This window comes from Bison bison, unplaced genomic scaffold (genome assembly GCF_000754665.1).
Source record: "Bison bison bison isolate TAMUID 2011002044 unplaced genomic scaffold, Bison_UMD1.0 scf7180017864333, whole genome shotgun sequence".
NCBI lineage: Eukaryota > Metazoa > Chordata > Mammalia > Artiodactyla > Bovidae > Bison > Bison bison.
This window is the reverse complement of record NW_011494905.1, coordinates 2,584,836-2,599,839: the sequence shown is the minus strand read 5'-3', so window position 1 is coordinate 2,599,839 and position 15,004 is coordinate 2,584,836. Positions and strand designations below refer to the sequence as shown.

General features: G+C 46.1%; 1 protein-coding gene across 1 annotated transcript; it reads right to left on the bottom strand.

The window, feature by feature from the left end:
* Positions 1-6,702: 6,702 nt before the first annotated feature.
* Positions 6,703-9,533, bottom strand: RTP1 (receptor (chemosensory) transporter protein 1). Its single transcript, XM_010853912.1, has 2 exons — positions 9,262-9,533; positions 6,703-7,222 (listed from the first exon to the last, which is right to left on the bottom strand). Exons 1-2 carry the CDS (start codon positions 9,531-9,533, stop codon positions 6,703-6,705), a joined length of 792 nt encoding a protein of 263 aa, XP_010852214.1.
* Positions 9,534-15,004: the final 5,471 nt, after the last annotated feature.

The following is a 15,004-nucleotide window of genomic DNA, read 5'->3' as shown; positions in this document are numbered from 1 at the left end:
GTATGCAAAAACACAGGCTCTGTTCTCAGCAATGAGCCTCTGATCACAGGAAAAAGAGCCAGGACCCTGCCAATATTTAGGTAAAGGCTCCACGGGAGGCCCCTGTGAGGAAGGGGCGTTAGGACAATACAGTGCTCTGACAAGGGGAAGATGTGCCAAGCTGGGCCTGTGCCCAGGGCGAGCGTGCAGAATGATGAACAGATTAGTGTGGGTGGGAACAGAACTCTTCCTCTAATATCCTCCAGTCCCAGGGGAAGACTCTGCAAAGTAACATGCCAATGGGCCAGCACCAAACAGAACAAGCCCCAGGCATACGAAAGGCACAGCATAGAAGCAGTGCAGGCCCGGGGCTCTCAGAAATGCTGACCTACTTTAACAGTGAGGATTCTCGCCTCCCCCTGAGCTATTCATCCTATGCCACTATTCCATCTTGCCCATCTTCTGGCATTATCTGGCTTATTTAACCCAGGCCCACTAAACACTCACATGTGGCTCAGACCTGTTGACGGGATCCCAGACAATGGAATCTTTCCAAAAACAACTCCCTTTGGTCTGAGTTTGTATGCCCAAGGCCCAAATCCATGTTGGCAGTCTAGGCCTCCCATTATGTCTTTTTATTTCAGTGCATTTCAACATTATGAAATGCTTTTAAAAAAAAGAAAAAAACAGAGACACAAATCTGTGTCCAGCTCAGACCTGCCGAAACAACACACCCCACACAGAGGACGTGGGCAGGATTCCAATCTGAGGAGTAAGTTGGTGCCACTGGGAGAGAAGGCACTTTAGACTCATGGGAAGAGCCCTGGACCCTGACCCTGAAGACTCGGGCTCCAGAGCCAGCTCTGCCGCCTGATAGTTCCAAAAACTCAAGTGGTTCATGCTCTCTGTTCAGTTTCCACTGTCTCCGAGGGTGTCTCCTTTCCAGCCTCTATACTCAGACAGCCCCGGGACTCAGTCTCTGGGCCTCCTTTCTGGACTCTCAACTCTCACTCCCTCAGGGATCTCATCTAATCTCATGACATTTAATATGGTGGGAATGCTAATGACTTGACCTGCGTCTCTAGCTTGGTCCTTGCCTCGGAACCATAGGTATGGATATTCACCTGCCTTGGCGTTTCTTGTGTTCAATATCCAACAGGATGCCTTCAGCATCTCAACCTTCATGTGTCCACAGTCAAGCTCCTGATATGGCCCCCACATCGGTTCCTCACACAGCCTTCCCGTCTCAGAAAGCAGTAACTCTACTCTTCCAGATGACCTGACCCAAAATCTTAGGGTGTCTTTGACTCCCCTTTCTCTTAGACCCCACATCTGAGTCATCGACAAATCCTCTCAGCTCTACCTTAAAATATAGCCAGACTCAATCCCAGTTGCTGCCACCCTGTTACAGGCCCCCACCCTGGAACAGGCCACTATCCCCTCTTTGCTGGATTGTTGCACCAGCCTCCTGGCTAATCTTTCCTTTTTCATTGTTATCCCTCTGTGGTCATTCTCAACACAGTGACAGTAAACTGAATTACATCACCCCACTGCTCAAACCCTCCAATGGCATCTTATCTTGTTTAAGTTAAAAATCGATGTCCTGATAATGACCTATATGGATTCTATGCTCTGAATCCATCACCCCATTCCCACTTAGTAATGGCTACTAAGCCTGAACTGCATTCCAGCCACGTTGGCCTCCTCATGGTTCAGCATTCCAGGCTGCTCCCACCTCTGGGCCTTCATATGCCCTTCCCCTTCCCCTTATAGTTTCTTCATCTTTTTTTTTTCCAAATGTCACCTCTTAGTGAGACCTTCCCTAGCTACCTAATCTAAAACTGTAACTCTGTCCCCTGCCCTTCCTGTCCCCCTTGCCTCTTTGATTCTTCTTAGTCCTTTAACTAGTGTACCACACAGCCTACTTATACTGTTTTCTGTCTAGTTCCTCTACTCTCCATAAAGTCAGTGATTTAGTCACTTTGCTCTTCCATGTATCCCAGCACCTAGAACAATGACTGGCACATAATATATACTCAACAAACATTCATTGAGTGAATGAATCTTGAAAATACTGAGTATTTTATTATGTCCTCAAAATAAAATTATAGGCCTATTAAGATGGAAGTGAAGAAAAACTATTGGGCTTATTTTAGAAGAGAGAGAATAAGACACAGGCTAAAATTTCATCACTACCACACAAGTATTTGTATAAGGTGACACCTTTCAAAATAACTACCTTTCAAAATGTGAATACCTTTAAAGAGAGGTTAAGTCAAAGTAAGACATATAACAGTTTGCTGCCAGAAAGGAAAGGAAGATGCTATGGGCATTCAGATAAGAAGGTCCAACTCCAAGCTGACCTAGGCAGACAGAAATCTTGGTGTAACAACTAGATGACCTATTAGAGGGATCAGGGTCAGGGCACCATCCCAAATGCCTGAGGACAAAATAAGGCTAAGCAGAAGTTTTTGAGTGATGTCAGAGCTAGTAGGGACTCTTCAGATCACCTTACCTTTTTACTTGATAAGTGAGGAAACTGAGAGCCAGGGAAGAGAAAAGACTAGGTCACCCAAGGTCAGCAGCCTAGATGCCTAGATAATGGCTAAGCCAGGGCTGAAACCCGGGTTTCCGGCTCTCAGGTCAATGAGTTTTCTATACCACCACCCACCCTCACAAGGTCCTGTCACAACAAAGCCATAAAATAGGCAGCTTTCATTCCCCTGACGCATGCAGCAGTACCCAGGCAAACGCCGAAAACGTTCCCAAAGGACATTTCTTAGCTGGGAGTCCTACAGAGAACCAGAATGGGACTTGGAAAAGAACTAAATTCCTTCTTGGCTATTTCAGCCAATGGGAATGGAGCCCAGAAATCACTGGTGTTTTCTGTTTGGGGAGACTTTTTTAATAGCTATCTTTGAAGAATGAGGAGTGCTACCATGCTGCTGGAAAAATGAAGTCATTGCTTTGAGAGATATATGAGGAGAAGAAAAGAAATCATACTACATATATTAAAATAAACCAGTTTCCAACTCTTGGGCTGGGAAGTTAACTCTTGTTTTCCTAAATTATTTAGCAACATAACCAAAATCACAAAGAGGAAGAGCCCTTGAAGCCTCAAAGGGGAGGCTGCCAATTGAAAGGGAAAGGAGAAGAAAGATAAGGATGACTGTTTAATCTCATCAGAAAGAAGAGAATGAATATGGGGTTTGAATCTGGAATGTCGTAGATAATGTATTATTTATTCCTTATAATAGACATCCATGGCAAATCTATTATTCCCATTTTGATGAGGAGGAAAATGGGGCTCAAGGAGCTTAACTAATTGGCCCAAGGCCATGTCAAATACAAAGGTTGAGCACTGAAGAGTTGATATCTTCTAACTATGGTACTAGAGAAAACTCTTGAGAGTCCCTTGGACAACAAGGGGATCAAATCAGTAAATCTTAAAGGAAATCAACACTGAATATTCATTGGAAGTACTGATGATGAAGCTGAAGCTCCAATACTTTGGCCACCTGCTGTGAAGAGCCGACTCACTGGGAAAGACCCTGATGCAGGAGGAGAAGGGGGCAACAGAGAATGAGATGATCAGATGGCATCATTGACTCAATGACATGAGTTTGAGCAAACTCCAGGAGACAGTGAAGGACAGAGAAGCCTGGCATCCTGCAGTCCGTGGTGTCAAACAAGGCTTAGCAACTGGACAACAACAATACAGCTAGTAAGTAGCAGAACCAGGACCTAAGTGTTTCTTCCTCAGATTTCATGATCTTGCCTTACTCCAGAGTGTAACTTTGGTGCTTTCTCTAGGCTTCAGTTTCTTCTCCATAAAATAAGGGCACTTAATCAAGACACCTCTAATGTGTCTTATAGCTCTGACGGCCTATGGACTTACTAATGTTAGAAGTTGTCCTTAGTCGGTGATCTTCTGGAGCCCCCTCAAGAACCGCAGGACTCTTGAGCCCCAAGAAGAGTGAGCTGATCCCCTGACCTGCTGAGTTTGAAGGAAGTGATCAAGGCAGCACTTCTTGCTGACCCTAACCAAGGATTGCAGCCTCTCCAACCCCAATTCAGTGTCTACAGTTCTCCTCCTGGCTTGAACATCAAGACAAATGCACAGAACCTCTACTGGGAGAGGCCTGGGATCCTGAAACATCCCTGAGGTGTGTATTTATAACACCTAGGGTACATCTAACAAGTTCATCATGTGGCATGTGGCCATGTTTGCAAAGAAAGAACTGTCCCTGAGAAGTCTTTGCTAAGACAAGGGCTAAGCTGTGAGCTAGCCTAGCAAGTATAAGGGACAATAAGGGAGACAGAGGAGGTGTTCATAGATTGTAGACATCTTCCTACAGAGCAGTAAGAAGCCTAATGCTTTAGCAAAAAGCTCTGGACTAAAACCAGGTGAGAGTTGGACTCCTTGCTCTGCCACTGCCTGACAGTGGAATCTGGAGTAACTTTGATCATGCTCTAGCATGCAGTATAGCTATAGACCAGTATTAAGTAATTGCAACAAAATTTGACAAGCATCTGGCAAGGGTGACAGAGATTAAAAAATGGAGACTCTCAGAGCAAGATAAAGCCATGGTCACAGGTGGACAGGCAGGAGCAGGGAGGTTTGAGGGAGGGTTAAGTTCCCAGCAGGGAGGGGTAGTGAGTAGGGAAACTGTGCCCAAATCCTAAAGAATCCAAGCGAGTTCATCAAGGAAGATCTCAGGGCTTATAATCATAAGTCTGGGTACAGAAGAAAACCTATTCCTCAGGTAGGCAGCATTACCCCAGGCAACTCAGGTGGGCCACCTGGGGGTCTGATTCTAATTCAGATCCTCGAGTGCCACCCAGGAAGTCTGATTCTATGGGTCTGAGGTAGTGGCTGAGCACTGACATTTCTCTAAAAGCTCTCCAGGATTTCTAAACGACAGCCGAGTTTGAGAACATCTGCTGTAAGCAGAGATCTCTGAGAGACAGAGCCCATCCCTTAGTGGCCACCGCATCAAGCCTGGCCAGACAGAAGGTGCTCAGGTATGCTTCCTGGATAAAGGAAAGAATACTGTGTACGTGAAGCAGAGGAAGTCACCAGCCAATTATTAGAATCAGAGCAAGGCTGAGAATAAGACTGATCTTATGCTGAGTCCTCCCCTGAATGACTTGCCAAGGGCTGCCTGCATCCCTCCTGATTATGTACATGATCGGCCCTGACCTAGAAGCTGGAGCCAGATCAAGTTTATGTGAGGACCCCAGAAAGGGGAGAGAAGGGATCAGGGTGTCCAACAGCCTATTACAGATCAAGGACACTGGTGAATCTCAAGCACACATTAATGACTACAAAGCCTGATTGAAGAAATCTCATCTTTATTAAAGTACCCTGCCTATATATAAATGGCCCTCCTCCTTCCACCACTACAGATGGTGGTGACTTTCTCTTAGAAAGGGGAGTGGTGAGGGAAGAAGAAGGAGTCGGTTATTAACAAAAGTGAGGTGAATGAGGACCATCAGAAATGAAGGTGGTTCCTGCTTCTTGCACTCTGCCTCCCCCATACCTTATTCTATACCCCTACTGTCAGAAATCATCTCTCCCCCTCTCCAAACCATATTGCATCCCATTTGAAAACTATCAGGATTCTTGCACTGACCTATGCACTTCTCTATGGGCAAAACCCTTTGCATCTTTAATGCTCCCTCTCTTACTAATGAACCCCCAACCCTGTAGTTCTGGGTGCACTGCTGACTTTGGTGAGAGGAACCATGCCTGGCCAGTATGAGAAAGTCTCTCAACAAACAGCCCAGGAAACCAGGTCTCTTTTCCTGTATTCTGACCATCAGAACCGCTGAGAATCAGTTGCACTTGGTCCCTGAACTTTGCAGACTCTTCACTATAATGAAGACACACTGATTTGTTTCCTAGGAATTTTGTGCTTTACTTCTAACACTCTACCTTCTAAACCCCTGCTAAATTCTCTGATGGTTCATATGCAGCAGGTGGGAAGCCAAGAGCTATGGGACTCCACCCTAATCCCATGACTTCCCTGAATGGAGGGAAGCTGGAAACTGGGAGTGTGACCCTGACATACCCAGGAAAAAAGGGCAGCCTAGTGCCCCCGCCTCTCTCTCTCTTTGAGAGGAACCTCTGCTGTTTGTGTGGAGACAGAGCTCTGGAAGAGACTCATACACTAGGCAGAGGCTAATTTAAGGCCAAAGCTCCGGATGTGGGCGATAATGAGGGGAAGGGGTAGGGTGAACCAGAAAGCAAGGGTGAGCTCATCACTGGAAAGGCCCTTTAAGATCACCTAGTCCTGTAACTTTCAAACTTTTTAAAACCAGTTGGACCTTTTTCCATCCAAAACTCTTAAATAAAACTCCATCTAACATGGAGCTGCTCTGATTAAAGCAAGAGGAGGAAATAGGAGTTGGGGATGGGGATGGGAGGTAGGACCAGGGTAGGAAAGCCACTCTCTGTCTCCCTTCCAAATGCAAAAGTCCCTAAGGCACCATGCAGAGCATTGGGGCCCTGGGTCTCACTTTGAAAAGCCAATGATTAAACTCAAACCCTTAATTTTATAGATGGAAAAGCTGGGTGATTTGTGCAGGGTCCCTGTGGAGTCAGTGGTGGCACCAGCGCTAGAACTTAACCCCACTCCCAACCCAGGTCTCCCTCCCACCAGCTGGCTGGCCCCTCGGGCCTTGGGCCCCCAGCATCGCCCTGGGCCCAACAAGGGAATCTTAGACGGAGCTGCGGAAGGAGAACTGCAGGTAGATGATCAGCAGCAGGACCGTGGCCCAAAACAAGCACCAGGGGATGGAGAAGAAATTGCAGCCAGAACCCTCCTCGGCCTGCGGCTTGGTGGGGCTGGGCGCCCGGGAGAAGGTATAGGTGGTCGCCTCCTCCTCCAGGAGCTTCTCGCTGGGCTTCCAGTGCACAATGCCCTCCTGGCAGGCCTCGCAGAACTCGCCGCGGTGCCGCCGGGTATCTTGGCGGCTGGCCACGTGGATGCGGTACTGGCCGCCGCGCTCTCCGTAGCACTGCTCGCGCAGGCTGGTGATGAGATTGTCCACGAGGCATTCGATGTTCTCCTCGAGCATGCTCGACTCGTCCAGCCGCGCCGTGCCGCACTCATAGCACAGCTGCTTGAAGACGCGCATGCGCACCGAGCCCGCCCGCTGGGCGCGGTCCAGGTACATGTGGAAGAGGATGACCAAGTGGGGCGACTGCCAGGTGTGCCAGCACCAGGAACAGTGGAACCTGCGGGGACGAGGAGAGGAGAGGACAGAGTGGAGACGGTGGAAACAGATTGCAGGAAGGAGGTATGGGGCAGGAGGCTGAGCTGGGAGGTGGAGGCGGTGTGTTTACGCCTCCCTGAGTTCATTAGCTTTCCCCAGGTGACTGCTCAGCCCGCCCTCTTGTGGACTCTTCTAGGACCAGAGACCCCGCCTCAGGATGCGCTTGGGATCCAGCAGTGCTCAGCCATCTCGGGGCCCTTCTCTGTGCCCTGCAGAAGCCTCAGTGCCCTCCATCTCAATGCCCAAGGGCCTTGCCTCTAGGAGAGTGGCCCTGGGCAGCTTTCCTCACATGGAAAACGTGCACATTGTACGAAAGGAGTTCTTCCTGCTCAAATATCCTTTGAGTCTGATAGCAGGGATGGCCCACATCACCTAGAAAACGCAAAATCCATCCACACGCTCTTACCTGTCAACACTGACTGTGAACAGGCTAGACCCAAATCAGGAGAAAATGACACCATTATCGCTTCTTAGCCTCTGGGCCAGTGCCAAGATTAATGTGTCTGAAGTCCTGGATATGGAGGCAATCTACACCCAGAGTGAGCTAACTGGAGCCAGCTGGGGCTCTCAGGCTGTCAGCTGGGTCCAGAGGAGACACCAGCCCTCCCCACTCAGCCCCACAAGCCCTGGGCCCTGTCAACGAGTGTCCAGTACTTTTGCATCTGTCCTGTCTGCTGGGTAAGGGGTTCCACATTTTCATTTTTTTATCTATTTTCTTTTACTCACATCCTTTGGGGACTGTTTCCCCTCTCTGAAACAAAACTACAAAACTTGGAATGGAAAATGTCAGAACTAGAGGGACCTTAGGAGTCACCTAGTTAGCCCTTTGTTTTACTCTGAGGCACAGAAAGTAAGGAAGCGGAACACACAGTGAGTTAGAGGCAGAGCTGGTATCCAACACATAACAGGTGCCCAGTAGATGTTTCTTGAATTAAACTGAGTGACTTGAACCAGGAAAAGTAGGAAGGAAGGCCTTGCTTCTGACCCCCAGGCTGCACCACTCAGCCTCCAAACCTTGTGCCCCAGCGGCAAGACTTTACATAATCTACCCACGGACAAGAGTGCTGGAAAGTCATCTTGGACATTATTGTAAGTACGAATCACTTAGGAACCTTGTTGAAATGCAGGTTCTGATTCAGTAGGTCTAGAATGGGACCCAAGATTCTGCATTTTTAACAAGTTCCAGGTGATGCCGATACTACTGTTCTCTCTTTCTTCCACCAAGTGGGGAAAGAGATCCAAGAAGGAAACTGGATTGTTCAAAGGCCATGAAGAGTAGAGCTAGTTTCCAACATACTTCATGTGTTCAGTATTTTATATTAAGTCAAGCTGAATTAAATAGATTGAAACTGAATTGGTCCAGGACCAGAACACAAATCTCTTGACCCACAAGCACGTCCCCCTTCTCTTGGCTTTCAACCTTTTTAAGAGGTTGAAAGTGAATGTCACTTAGTCATGTCCTACAACTCTTTGTGACCCCCTGGACTATACAGTCCATGGAATTCTCTAGGCCAGAATACTGGAGTGGGTAGCCTTTTCTTTTTCCAGGGGATCTTCCCAACCCAGGGATCAAACCCAGGTCTCCTGAATTGCAGGCAGAGTCTTTACCAGCTGAGCCATAAGGGAAGCCCAAGAAGGGGGTGGGTAGCCTATCCCTTCTCCAGTGAATCCTCCCAACCCAGGAATCAAACCGGGGTCTCCTGCATTGCAGGTGGATTCTTTAAAACTGAGCTATCAAAGAGGTTATTAAATATAAAAATAGATAAAATATCAGCACTTAGAGCTATGACTCAGAGAGGGAAAGTTACCAGGTGCTCAGTGGAAGAACTGGGGTCAAACTCACATATCCCAACTCCCAGTTAGCTCCTCTTCCTCTGTCTCCCAGTCTACAGTGGCCTCACAGCAAAGCTGACCCTTAGCACATGGGTTCTCCACATTTCTGTCTCTTCTGGAAAGGTATCTCCGGGGCTGCCTGCAGAGCCTGTTTCCTGGGCTACTTACCTGCCTGAAGCATGCAACTCCAGGTACTGCTTCCAGCCTGGAGCTAGCACATTGTGCTTGAGGTTGGGATCTATGATGAGGTCCCAGCTGTCCGCTGGCTTTGCCTCCTCCATCTTCTCATAGAAGATTTTCTTCCATTCATCTGTGGTCACACTTTTACACATGGTCTCGTCAGGGGCGAGGGAGGGCAAGCTCCACTTGAGTGAGAACACAGGGAGTGAGGGCAGGTGCAGGGCAGGGCAGCGCAGTCTCCACGGTCTAAAAATCCTCATCAGTAGGACCGGGAGGAAGCGGGACCCAGCTCCCTCCTTTGTCCGCAGTGGAACCTGTTTCCACGGCAACCAGGCAGGGAGCCAAGAGACAGAGGTTGAGAAGGAGGGAGTCTCTGAAGGGGTGTTTCAGGGCCCCAAACTGAGGCTGCGGAGGCAGAGTTTGTGAATCTAAGCGGCCTTAGACAGGGTGGGGGGCCTGAAAGGAGAGTGAGCTTCAGATCATCTCACTATGGCCTGCCAAGGGCATGCAGAGGCGAGGACCTGGGAAATGGCTCAGCTTTACCTTGCTGTCCCTGGAGGTATCATCAGCATCTGGCTGCTGTGGTAACCGTGATGCCTTTGGGAGCGAAAGAGAAATAAGGGATGGGAAGATGCAGACCTGTTAATAGATGCAGCAATAATAATAAACCCTTTCTCTGCACCCTCACCTGTCTTGCAACCAGCACTTTGCCATTTACAAAAACGATTGGAGGTCTCTTGACCCACAACTGTTATTGCCACTATACAGATCAGGAGACTGGGACTCACCTAGCATATAAATGGCAGAGCTCCTGGCAAAATCCAAGCTTTTGAGCCTGTACCAATCCATCAGTTCATTTGTCAAACATACCCATGTGCCAGGCTCTGTGTATGCCAGTTGTACTCAGTAACCAGAATGCAACAGAATCTGTGCTGTGACAGCCATGTAGAAGAGCAGCCACCTGTGCACAAAGGTGGGACCATTGCATCAGCCTGGCAGACGCAGAAAAGATAATCTTCAACTGGATTATAAAAGAGGAACATAATACCCATGGGGAAAACAACCTTTACTATTGATGCCTCTTTGGCTAATCTTTAATACATTTTCCTTTATAAAAGTCATACAGGTTTTTTATAGAAAAATTGGAAAATAAAGATAAGATTCTTCCTAATACCCGTGCTCAAGATAGTCACTGTTAATATTATGATGTGCACACCCTGCCTGTTATTTTTCTGTACATGTACAAGTGTATATATATGTGTGTGTGTGTGTGCATGTGTATGCATATATACACACATACATCATTAATATTATTCCATCTCAGAAGCTGCCTATATGCTGTTATATGGTTGAGCATAATTTATTTAGGAAACCCTCTTTGCAGGGGCATTAATTTTTCCCAACATTTCACAATTACACTCACTTCCTATTTGAATAAAGCTTATTGCTGAAGCTCACGGGCCTGCATTTCAGGCATGAGAGATGAAGCTTCCTGCAGTTGGAAAACACACTTGTGGCTCTACTCCTGTAGAAGCTTGATGTGGCTAGAACATAAGCAGGCTCTTGCAACAGCATAACTTGTAGACCGCCTACAGATTCTCAAGCTTAAGGATGAAAAAGAAGGGCCTAAATCGCCTATGTGATACCCTAGACTGTCTTCCAAGTGATTCTTCTGCTTTTGCATGAATGCTTGATGCTTTGGCATCCTTTATTTTAGCCTCAGTTTATTCAGATAGGCAGTGGGATAATCACGAAGCAGTGTCTCTGGTGATTAAAAGCAGGAGCTCTGAAATTGCTTGCCTAGGTAGTTTTTTTCTCTCTCTTTTTTTTTTTTTTGAATGCTCTTATATCCTCTTGGGTATCCTAATATATTTATATATATCATTTCAAAATGTATGTTGGTGTTTTATGTGAATACATTTTAAATTTGCACAGCAACAGCAATCACTCGCACTTAAGCGAGGTATCAGGCATTTTCCTAAGTACTGTATATGTCTTAATTTATTTCATCTTAATAATAATCTCTATACAGAGGTAATATCAGCAGCTTCACCATTCCTGTGATGCCATAGACATTTGATGAGAGGCACCCAGGTTCAGCGGAGAAGGAAATGGTAACCCACTCCAGTACTCTTGCCTGGAAAATCCAGTGGGCGGAAGAGCCTGATAGGCTGCAGTTCATGGGGTCACAAAGAGTCTGACACGATTGAGTGACTTCACTTTCACTTTTCACTTTCATGCATTGGAGAAGGAAATGGCAACCCACTCCAGTGTTCTTGCCTGGAGAATCCCAGGGACAGCAGAGACTGGTGGGCTGCCATCTATGGGGTCACACAGAGTCAGGCCCAACTGAAGTGACTTAGCAGCAGCAGCAGCAGCAACCCAGGTTCAGTGTAGAGAACACTGAACTGGAAGGTGAAGATATCAACATATATCCTCAGCCCTTTTACTGGCTTCCTTTGTGACCATGGTCAAGTCACTTCTCTTAGCCTCAGTTTGTTCATCTGTTCAGTGAAGAATTAGAGTAGAGGGCAAGGCTAAGGTCCCCTTTGACTGTAGCCACATATGAATTCACAGAGCTTTATACTTAGAAACCCGAATCCTTGGAGGACAAGATGTAGGCTGGAGGCCACTGGATGGCAGAAGGACGCTTCTCATGAGGCATCGCAGGTAGTGCCTGGGGCCAGGGTCTGTCTGTCTGGGGGCTGCTACGTAGTTAAAGGTCTCTGGGGAGGTGTCAGTCCACTAGCTTTGTATAGGACATAATAAGAAGGACAGAAATTAAGTCAGAACCACAGCACATTCATGCTGGAAAGGATTTTTAGGCTCATTAAACTTTTATCCTTCAAGTCAGTGTTCTTGTCTCTGAGTTAAGGCAGTTGATATCCAGAGAAGTACATAAACTGACTAACCAGCCTCAGAGGTGTGATGGGAGCTGTCTTACATTGCAGCCACAGGCCAAGGAGAGAGTGGAAACTGAGGATATTTCCAGGAAGTATGTGAAGCTGAGAGAAGCTTCTGTGAACTCGTTGTGAAACCAAAGTGTGTTACCTGATATCAGGAACAAATTCTCTAGAAGTATTTTGCAGTTGTTGCTACAATAAACATTATGATGAAAGACAAGAACACAGAAGGTAAGAATCACCAGAGGTGTGTGTGTGTGTGTGTGTGTGCGTGTGTCCACATGTGTGTGTGTAACCAGCTGATGCAATTCCCACTGGCACAAATTAAGTTTAATTTAGAACCTGAGCTTACTATTGTGGAGATCTATGTAGTACATCCTTCTGTATAGGGGAATATTTTCTCTAATATAATAATATTTCTATCAATGCAAATAACCCTACTGTATTGCAACTTGCTCTCTATCAAATGAACTCTGATGCCATGAAATCCACAATTTAGAGATTGCCAGTCTTTTAGCATCAGGATTCTTGGGCTCTAGTCAATATAAATTGATAAGAGGCCAGAGGAAAAATTCAGGCAAGGCTTTGCTGGGACTTGTGCTGCAGCAGGAAGGGGTGGAAACAAGTAAGGGGTTCTCTTGCTCATTCCCTGAAGGGAGCAATGAGCTAGTTCTTTGTATGGGGTGGGTCCAGGGGTCGTGCCAGAGGGGTAGCTTAGGTAGTTTGACCCTTGTACTAAGGGCAAGGGACATGCACAGAACCTTGTTTTTGCTTTGAACCTGTCTGAAGTGGCAGTGGGCTTTTGGTCTTTTCATATCCTGATGTTCTTAATTTGCCCCAACTGCACATGCCTGCAATTGTTTTTAGCCCCTTATAGTTTCTTCGTTTTTTGTTTTCTGTTTTTTTTTTTTTTGCTTGAGGGTATGTTTGTCCAGCTGCAAGCACTGCAGCAGAGGGGCCCTTGTCCCAGCCTGTCTCAAATATAGATGTCTTTAAAGCCAATGACATCACCTTGACCAGTTTCTTAAAGTTTGTGATCACAATTTAAATCCATTAAATAGTTTAAAGCTAAATCCCCAAGTAGAAAATAGTGTGGCAGTGCGGGAGAAAGAAGGAAGAAAACCATGTCTCTAATTTGGTATTTGGCTCAATCAGAAATATTTCCTGAAGTTTATTATTCTATTATTGCTTATCAAAATGTTATAAAAATAAACATCCTCGCTCTTAAAATAACACACTAATGACAAGTGATTCTCAGCCATGAACAATGCCATATCCCTAAAGGGCAAGGGGGTATGTTTGCTGGTTGGATCAATGACTAGACGTTTCTGTTGGCACACAGTGCCTGGAGACCAAGGATCTAAATACACCTGACATTTCCACAACAAAGAACTGTCCTTCCTAAAATGACCTACATTTTCTGAACCCAAATAGTAAGCACCTCCATGATCTGTTGATTTGCTGGTATAAAGAGCCCAGGTGGTAATCTCAACTTCCACCTAATTAAACGATTTTTTTCTTCCTTGATGGAAACATTCCTCCCTTGGAAACCAAAAGTTGTGGCAGAAAGGAAGCAAAGAGTAAACCAAAAACAAACATACAAAACACTCTAACTAACTAACTGCTAAGTCACTTCAGTCGTGTCCGACTCTGTGCAACCCCATATACGGCAGCCCACCAGGCCCCCCCGTCCCTGGGATTCTCCAGGCAAGAACACTGGAGTGGGTTGCTATTTCCTTCTCCAATGCACAAAAGTGAAAAGTGAAAGTGAAGTTGTTCAGTCGTGTCTGACTCTTAGTGACCTCATGGACTGCAGCCTACCAGGCTCCTCTGTCCATGGGATTTTCCAGGCAAGAGTACTGGAGTGGGGTAACTAATCAGTAACTAAAATCTCAAAAACAACCGAATGATCTCTGTTCATTTCCAAGGCAAACCATTCAATATCACAATAATCCAAGTCTGGCCCCCAAACAGTAATACTGAAGAAGCTGAAGTTGAACGGTTCTATGAAGACCTACAAGACCTTTTAGAACTAACACCCAAAAAAGATGTCCTTTTCATTATAGGGGACTGGGATGCAAAAGTAGGAAGTCAAGAAATACCTGGAGTAACAGGCAAATCTGGCTTTGGCGTACAGAATGAAGCAGGGAAAAGGCTAATAGAGTTTTGCCAAGAGAACGCACTGGTCATAGCAAACACCCTCTATTCCAACAACACGAGAGAAGAGTCTACACATGGACATCACCAGATAGCCAACACTGAAATCAGATTGACTATATTCTTTGCAGCCAAAGATGGAGAAGCTCTATAGAGTCAGAAAAACAAGACCAGGAGCTGATGGTGGCTCAGATCATGAACTCCTTATTGTAAATTCAGACTTAAATTGAAAAAAGTGGGGAAAACCATTAGACCATTCAGGTATGACCTAAATCAAATCCCTTACGATTATACAGTGGAAGTGAGAAATAGATTTAAGGGACCAGATCTGATAGAGTGCCTGATGAACTATGGATGGAGGTTCGTGACATTGTACAGGAGACAGGGATCAAGACCATTCCCAAGAAAAAGAAATGCAAAAAGGTAAAATGGTTGTCTGGGGAGGCCTTACAAATAGCTGTGAAAAGAAGAGAAGCGAAAAGCAAAGGAGAAAAGGAAAGATATAAGCATCTGAATGCAGAGTTCCAAAGAATAGCAAGAAGAGATAAGAAAGCCTTCCTCAGCGATCAATGCAAAGAAATAGAGGAAAACAACAGAATGGGAAAGACTAGAGATCTCTTCAAGAAAATGAGAGATAACAAGGGAACATTTCATGCAAAGATGGGCTCAAT

Coding starts and splice junctions, on each gene's coding strand:
- RTP1 (XM_010853912.1), bottom strand. CDS start 9,533: ATGAGGATTTTTAGACCGTGGAGACTGCGCTGCCCTGCCCTGCACCTG. Junction 7,223..9,261: donor GAGTTGCATGCTTCAGGCAG/GTAAGTAGCCCA, acceptor TCGTCCCCGCAG/GTTCCACTGTTCCTGGTGCT.